The sequence below is a fragment of the Merops nubicus genome, unplaced genomic scaffold (assembly GCF_000691845.1).
Source record: "Merops nubicus isolate BGI_N331 unplaced genomic scaffold, ASM69184v1 scaffold18033, whole genome shotgun sequence".
NCBI classification, from domain to species: Eukaryota; Metazoa; Chordata; class Aves; order Coraciiformes; family Meropidae; genus Merops; species Merops nubicus.
In genome coordinates this window covers 1-8,690 of record NW_008599774.1, presented here as the reverse complement: position 1 = coordinate 8,690, position 8,690 = coordinate 1, and the positions used below count along the sequence as shown (strand labels likewise).

Sequence of the window (8,690 nt, the reverse complement as noted above, 5' to 3'; positions counted from 1 at the left end):
CTGAGGATGGTGAGACTCTGGCACAGGTTGCCCAGGGAAGTTGTGGATTCTCCATCACTTGGAGGTGTTCAAGGCCAGGTTGGATGGGGTTTGAGCAGGGAGGTGTCCCTGCCCATGGCAGAAGGGTTGGAACTAGATGAGCTTTAAGGTGACTTCTAACCCAAACCCTTCTGTGATGCTGTGATTCTTCAGCATTTTAGAACTTTCATTCTTATATAGATTTGTTTCTTCAGCTGAAGAAGCAAATACTGATTTCTCCATCTTTTCATGCAGAACATGAAATGTTAATGAAGAAGAAAGATTTCCCTTTAATATGTGTTTTCTGGACCTCTCCACTAACTACAGGGGAAAGAAACTACAGCCTGCCAGTTATCCCACCACCTTGGCAACTAGGAGCAAATAGGGAGCAAATGGGAGGGGTTGTCTATCTCTCTACCCTGCATGCCAGTGAGCAGAGCTGTTTAGATCTGAGTGATGGAATTTAACCTCATCCAGGAGAAGGATTTTGAGACTCTCTTTATTCCCCAAGGCTGCTACAGAATCTATCCATCTGACTTAGAAAACTCCCTGATGGCACCAGACTCTGTGTCATTTAGATCATGAAGATGGGTATTGAACAGTCCCTGAAAATGAAAAATGCTGGAAGTTTTATTGATCAAATAAGAGACAAAATGAACAAGAAAAGTTTTCTCCCTGTCACTGTGGTGTGTGTTAGGATCATTACAGCCATAAAAATGATATGGAATAAAGCTTTCTCTAGGCATAAGAGCATATATCTATTCTGCAATATATATATTGCAATATATAGTGTAATATAGCTATAATGTTTTCTGGTTTTGTGTTTTAGAGGCCACTTAAACCCTTCTTCCAAAATATCAGTTTTGTGGTTGAATGGAAACATGTATCATTCTATAATTTCCACAAAGGTATTTTACACAGATATCTTTTTACCCTTGAATATTCTATCAGTTAAAACAAACCAAACCCACTGAGATTTACTTATTTGACTTTTATTTTATTTTTCTTTTAAAAGTAAGAAACGAGAAAAGGTGGTAACAGAACTGATGCAAGATCTGTTAAAGAAGGAGCACAAGTTTTTCTAGGAAAACATGATTCCAGCTTCCCTAGGGTCTCTGCTTTCTTACTCCAATGACCATCTCTGTCCTAGACCCCGATTTTCCGGGAGCCAGAGCCTCCACCTTGCTTTGTCTGGGAGCTGTGTGGGGCAGAGGTTTCTGCCATGCAGCCACTGACACACTGGCATCGTTCCACGTAGACATAGTTGTAATTTATGCTTGTTCCATTCTGACAAGTCAGGGTCACCTCTCTGGTTTGGCTGCTGAACTCCTGGCAGCAACTACACTCGTGTTGCATCTGGTTTGCTTCCAGAGAGTACCTGTATTCCAACCAGGAAAAGAAAATAGCTTCTCAGGAAAACTGACACACACAAACACCCCCCCTTGTGACTTTTCTGTTGGGGGTGTTGGGTTTTGACATCCTCCCACACACAATTAGGAATGTGATTCTCATTACTTGTTTCTTCAGTAATGAAACTGTTCTTGCTTCTGTTGAGTGATTCCGTTCAATAGCATCATGTAAACAGATTATCTTTGTTGCTGTTCTGTGATAATAGAATCCTTCTGGTTGGAAAAGACCTTTTAAGATCTAGTCCAACCATTCCCCCAGCACTGCCAGGTCCCCACTAACTGGTGTCCCTCAGCACCACATCTCCACAGCTTTGAAACCCCTCCAGGGAAGGGGACTCCACCACTGCCCTGGGCAGCCTACTCTAAGGCTCACCCTGTCATTGATGGAAATGAGGTTAGTCAACCAGGACCTGCCTCTCAGACCCCTGGGCTGACTGGTCCTGATCACCTGGTTGTCCTGTACATGCCATATGATGTCTCTCCAGATGATCTGTTCCACACCCTTCCTTGGCACTGAGGTCAGACTAACAGGCCTGTAGTTCCTCAGATCCTCCTTCTGGCCCTTCCTCTAGTTGGACATCACATCTGCTAACCTCCAGTCAACTGGGACCTCTCCAGTTAGCCAGGAGAGCTGATAAATGATGGAAGGTGGCTTGGTGAGCTCACCCACCAGCTCCCACAGTACCCTTGGGTGATTAACTGGAAAAATCAGTATAAATGAAACCATAGACATGCTCAATTAAGTTTTTGGAACTTACACTGAGGAGCCAGGACAATTTCCTTCACAATATGCCAGCTCAACAGGCTCAGGAGATTCACAGTCGCCGTGGCGGATCACAGTTTTCTTGCTGTAAGGTTTGCAGGATGGAGCTTCATAAAAAGAGAGGGGGGAAAAAAAAAAAACACAAATAACTTCAAATCTCTAGTTCAGAACTAAATGAACTAAAAGAACTTCAAAGTGTGTGATGGTGTGTAACGTGTCTGGGGATTTCAGGCCATTCTCTGATCTCAGCTGTACTGTGTCTTTGGAAGATAACGCAGAGGCTTGAGCATCAGGGGGTTGAGTTGTGGCATTTGTACCAGCAGAACAAACTCCCTTTTTCCTTTTTCATGGTGAAACAGGGGTCTTGATAAACAGAATAAGTGAAAACTGGGAGAGTGAAGAGTCCTTCCCTCCTCTCAGAGGCAGGAGTTGAAAGTGCTGCTCTGTGAGCAGGAGACATGAACAGAGGGGTACTTACGTTTACATTTTTTGCAGCAGCCATCAGGAGTAGTCTCAGTTTCATCCTTTGGAAGAGTAAAGGAAGATTTGTATTAATGCACAAGTGATAGTTGTGAGTAAGACACTGTGTTAACGTTCCTAATACTGGGCAGAAGGCTCCAGTGTGGGGAACACCAGATGAAACAGTGGATGACTTGCTGTCCCCACCATGGAAGTCTGGAATCCTTGTAGCCTCATGTGAAAATACTGAGGCTTTTTGTTACTAACGTTACAGCAAGACTAACTTAATTCTTAAGACATTCTTGCAGCTTTAGAGAAAGTGATTTGTTGTGTTCTTTCTCCTCCCTCCCCCACCCCTTGTTCTTTTAAATTGCATTCAGTCGATGAGGAATTGATTAAAACTTACAGGATCACACTCTCCTGGTTCATACTCCGGGCATACTCTTTTCGTTTGGACTGCAACAAATTGATCTTCAATTTTTTCACATCTATAAAGGCTGCAGTTATCGAGTGGCAGGATCTCATCAGGCTAAGATTTTGTAAGAAAAGCAAACGATTATTTCTTTTATTGTGACCAAATATAGCACAATTACTTGTAAAACATCTGAGCTGATTAAATCCTCAGACCTCAGATTCTCAGATGCTTCTGAACTTCTTGTCACATGTCAAGAATCATTCCAACTAACTGTTCAATTCTGAAATGTGTGTTGTTTTCAGAGTGATTTCATTATTAAATTTTGACTAGGAAGGGCTGTGAGTTGACTCAGTTGTTCTAACCTGTCGTGGCTGATGGATCTGAGGGGAACACTTACATCGAGCATGAGGACAGTGTTGTTGCTCAGCTTGATTTTGCAGGCGACTTCAATACACTTCCCACAGCACTCTCCATCCTCAATCATATATTGGTGACCCTGCTCATAAGGAGAAGAAAGAGAAAGTGTGTTGGGTGAGTGAGGGAGAATTCCCATCTTCCTGGGATGTCCTTAGATGCTGCAGAACTGGGCAGCCCAGAGCATCTGAACTCACCAGCGGGCAAGACGTGTTACACTGAAGTGTTTCACAGTGCACAATGTTTTCCTTAGTCACTGGATCCTTCTCAGAACTGCAGGTACATTTCTCACACGAATCGATGACTATTGACATTCCGACCTGGAAGATGGAAAATTAGATCATTCAAAGGGCAACAGTTTCTATCTAATGTATTGGCAGAGTCAGAAGCGTTGCCCAGAACCATTAAGGCTGCAGAAGTTCAAGTGTGGCCGAGTTGTTCAATGCTCTCCAAGCATAAAGCTGTTTGGCTTGATGCCTTCCAAGAAAGGACATGTTAGGAGGAACCCAAATGAAGCAATATAAAAGAGAAAAATGAATTAATGAAATGCTGGTGAGACTGGTTTGCATTGCCTCCTTATTTTACCAGCTTTTCAATGCTCCATTTAAGAATTCCCCCTCCCTCCCTGTAAGTCATAGTCAGTGATTATAAAGGAATTATAATTTACAAATGGAGATTGAAATAATTGGGTTCAGAGGGAGATACAATAATGCAGATACATAAACAGAGCTACAAATTTACACATGGATTTTAGTCTTTCTGAAATGTATCCCCAAAAAGGCTCCTGCGCTCTGATTTTTAGCAAAATATTGAGGTATTAATTGAAGTATAAACCCCTAGCTTTAATTTTGAAGGTTCTCTGGGCTTATTTCAAAGAGTGGTTGAGTTTGGGAGAGAGTTTAAAGATAAAGGACATTACTAAAAATGGTATACTCTTGGTTTATGCTACATGCTGAGGAGCTGTTCTTTGGCAATTTTGGTTTTGGCATTAGGAAAAAAATAACTGGTAATAACTAGCAGTTATGTTAGGGAAGAAAAGAACTTTCTCAAAGCCTTATTTTGGTAGGAAGGGTGAGCATTTCACTTCCAAGGAGAGACCAGTGTAGGTATAATGTTCTCACCATGTACACAGTGCCATTAACCAGACAGGTGTCAGGCATCCGTCCTGAAAAATAAGAGAAATAATTATTCTCAAGTAAATCGGGTTGTGAGACATCCTCAGAAGCCAAGATGTTATCAGGTTTTGTTAGTAGCAGAGACACCATGGACAACCTGAATTCAGTCCCCCTAGGTGCTTAGACCTTGTATTTACTACAGCTGGGTGTTGTTTCTTTTTTGAAATCAGCTGGAAGAGTTGGGGAGGAATGGCTTCAAACTCAAGCTATGCATAAAAAAATCCCTTTTTCACCCTTTCGATATCAGGTTCACTTGAAATTAAATTAGTTGTTTCCTCTTTGAAACCTAGAAACCCAGAAACCTTCAAAGGTGCCCTTGTTACTGGTTCTTGATGGCCTCTCAGCAGATGGCTTGGGTGGAAAGTTGACTCTGAGTGGAGAAAAGGTGTTGGGACTGTATAAATAATCTGCCAACGTGGCAGAGCCCACTCATGTCTTCAACAAAACTGCTTCCAACTCAGCTGTTCCTTTATTTTGACCTTCATCTTTTGGGCTTAATTTATGGCTACCTTTTTCTTTTTATCCCTTAATATAAATATAGGTGTATAAAAATATATGTACATAAAAATTATATATCTATAAACATAACTCTTTTTTTTAAGTGTTTTAAGTGAGCATTCAACAACAGGGTAAGCATAATTATTTTTCATACATTGACAATACAGTTATTGATCACAATTCACTTTGTATTATGACTTTGTATTACTTGCTTTTGTAGTTAACTGTTTAGCTTCCTTCTGGCTTATTCTATGTTCATGCACCTTAGCTACAGCTAAACTAATGTTAATGTGCTCCAATTAATAACAATAAAATGAATTAATAACTCTTATGAATACAGATATGGGGATAGTTGAGCTACACTGACCACCTGAAGGACCTGCTCTTCCACCCATTCCAATTCTCTTAGAAAACTTCGTTGAAAACAACTTTTTGTTTCTAAATAACCTTCTAATGCATACCTAAAAAAAAATGCATATTCACTGAATCAGAATGATTCAGGAAGGTCTTGCTGTTATTGTGATAGATGAAGAACTTAGATATTAAAGAAGTACAAATATAATTTCCTAGAGTGTATATTTATACACATACAAAGTATTTATGGTGTTTATATACATATTAAAATATGCATTTTTGTATACTTACGACATTCAAATTCAGGACAACATGGGTCTTTTGGTGGTAGGACAGGCACGGAGATAAATCCTGGGTCACAATTTTGTGTCTCATTTTTTTGGCATGGGAGTGGCTGGCATTGTGTGGTAGCAGTGAGGGGGTCACAGACACACTCCTGGCAGTCGCTTCTCCAGCTCTCTCCAGGCTGTGAAAATATGTAAATGATTTATTGTTAAGTGCTCCCTCCCCCGAGTCTTTCTGCTTCAACTTGAGGTAGACTCTCAAAACTGGGAGTTCAAATTAGAATTTTCTCAGCATGTGATTTCAGGCCTTAAGAGCAGGCAAGCTGAGAACAACCACAGAATTTTCTTCTGCATAGAAAGAAAGAGATTTTAACACTTTCATAGCTGCTCTACTTATGTCTAGCACATTTAAATGTTGGGTTTATTTGTTTTTTTAAAAAGTCTCTGCCATGGTATTAGTGAGCTTTCCAAACTCCAGATGACCTAAAAGCCTGGTAAGGCCAGGCTGAAGAACTGTGCACTGTTGTAATGTAGAATCACAGCTTGGTTTGGGTTGGAAGGGACCTTTCAAAGTCATCCAGTCCAACCCCCTGCACTGAGCAGGGACATCTGCAGCTAGAGCAGGTTGCTCAGAGCTCCATCCAACCTCACCTGGAATGGTTCCAGGGATGGGGCAGCGACCACCTCTCTGGGCAACCACCCTCAGCATAAAAAAAGTCTTCCTTATATCTAGCCCATAACCAACTTTGCTACTGGAACATACAGAAGCTGATTTTAATTGGCTGTTGGAAGCCAGAAATTGGGCTGGTATTACAGCAGTGATATATTAGAAAATAACAGGGGAACCACCTTTCGTGGAGGATTGACATCAGTGCAGTCTCTTTCTGCTGAAGTTGTGAGGGATGTTGGCGTGGTTGGTGAGGCAGAAGAAAACACACGTTCTGTGGATGAGGCAGCTTGTGTTGTAGTCTCTGGGGTGGCTTCTGTTGTAGTTTCTGAGGTGGCTGGAGTGGAAGGGGTTGTCAAAGGACACGGCCCCCGGAATGCCTCAATTTCACAGTCCTTGCTGCAAAGTGCATAAAAATTACAGCCAGCCCTGTCTGTCCTGTTGTAGACCACTTCCCCTGTAGAGGAAAATTGGAGCAGAAGTTAAAAGACCAATGAAGATACTTACAGAAAAAAAATAAAACAAGAAAGAAGATATTGTAGAAAATATCAAGTGTATTAGTGTCTAAAAAGTTCCACTTAAAGACAACCATTGAAAAGCATCTAACTGAATAGATTACTGAGGGTTTATATTGCTTGGGAAAAAAATGAAGAACCATAAAACAAGACACTTACCAGGAGAAAAGAATTCACCAAACACATGACAAAAACATGGAGATGTTCTGGGGGGTGTCACGTATGTGCTCGCTGCTGTTGTGACGGGGGTGCTGGGGGAAGAGCTGGAGATGGCAGCAGTGGTGGTGGTCGCAGGACTTGATGGTGATGTTCTGGTTGTAGCTACTGTTGAGTATGAGACATATTTTATTTGGCAGCACAAGGTTTTAATCCCACAAATTTAACACTTAAAGGTCTGTTCAACATTGTGGCAAATCAAGCCAACAATTTAGTTGGAGTTGCCATGAACTATTTGACCTATGGCTGTGTGGAGGTTGTGGAAACCATTTAGCTCTACTCTAAACATCACGGGGGATTGGGCAAATCCTATGACATTCAGCTTTAATGTTCTAAAGCTTTGAAATCAAAACTGTCTTCCCTTGAGCCTCAGGAAAAGCAATGTCAAGTGATGGGGTCCACTCACAGCCTTGTATAACACAGACAGGAGTGGCAGAGGGACAGACAGAGGAAAAAGTGGTTTGTATGTTGAAAGAACTACAAATAAGTGGAAGAAGACACAGAATACAAGGATGGCAACGTGGCTCTGATGAAATATCTGGGTTTTGACTTTCCAGAGATAGACAATAAAGTACCTGGGCTGCTCGTGGTGCTGAGCAGAAGGTTGGTGCCAGTGGTGGTTTCTGCTTTTGGTCTGTGGGCAGTGGAGGCGGTGGTGGGTGACGTTGGAGCCTGGGTTAGCACCGTGGAGGTTTCAGCTTCTTTAGGACCAGCTGTAGATGTTGTGGTGCTTGCTGTGGTGGTTGTGGCAGTGCTGCTGGCTGAGGTGGGCACGGCTGGTGTGGTTGTGATGATGGTGGTTGTGCCCTCAGTGGGAGGAAGAGATGTCCCAGTGGTTGTGCTGATGGGTGTGGGTGTTGTTGTTGTTGTTGTGGTGGTCTCTGCTTTTGGTCTGTGGGCAGTGGATGCAGTGGTGGGTGATGTTGGAGCCTGGGTTAGCACCGTGGAGGTTTCAGCTTGTTTTGGACCAGCTGTAGATGTTGTGGTGCTTGCTGTGGTGGTTGTGGAGGTGCTGGCAGTGCTGCTGGCTGAGGTGGGCACGATCGGTGTGGTTGTGCTGATGGTGGTTGTGCCCTCTGTGAGAGGCGGAGATGTTCTGGTTGTGCTGGCCCTGCTGGTGGTTGTGCTGATGGTTGTGGGTGTTGTTGGTGGGGCAGTTGTGCTGGGCAGAACAGTGGTGCCAGTGGTGGTTTCTGCTTTTGGTCTGTGGGCAGTGGAGGCAGTGGTGGGTGATGTTGGAGACTGGGTTAGCACCGTGGAGGTTTCAGCTTGTTTTGGACCAGCTGTAGATGCTGTGGTGCTTGCTGTGGTGGTTGTGGAGGTGCTGGCTGTGCTGCTGGCTGAGGTGGGCACGGCTGGTGTGGTTGTGATGATGGTGGTTGTGCCCTCAGTGGGAAGGGGAGATGTTCTAGTTGTAGTGATGATGGTAGAGGCTGTTGTTGGTGTGGCTGTGGTGCTGGAACCAACCGTGGTCCTGGCGGTGGTTGTAATTTCTCTCTGGGG

The 8,690-nt window shown here is 43.1% G+C and overlaps 1 protein-coding gene across 1 annotated transcript; it reads right to left on the bottom strand.

Moving 5' to 3' along the window:
• Window positions 1-1,164: 1,164 nt before the first annotated feature.
• On the bottom strand, window positions 1,165-8,573 carry LOC103770263 (mucin-5AC-like; the record flags this gene model as incomplete). The annotated part of the gene is made up of 8 exons (XM_008937518.1): window positions 1,165-1,396; window positions 2,186-2,297; window positions 2,669-2,714; window positions 3,056-3,178; window positions 3,462-3,560; window positions 3,676-3,798; window positions 4,600-4,643; window positions 7,763-8,573. Coding segments are annotated over 8 exons (1,590 nt in total), but the record flags the coding sequence as incomplete, so codon positions are not given.
• Between the last annotated feature and the right edge of the window lie 117 nt (window positions 8,574-8,690).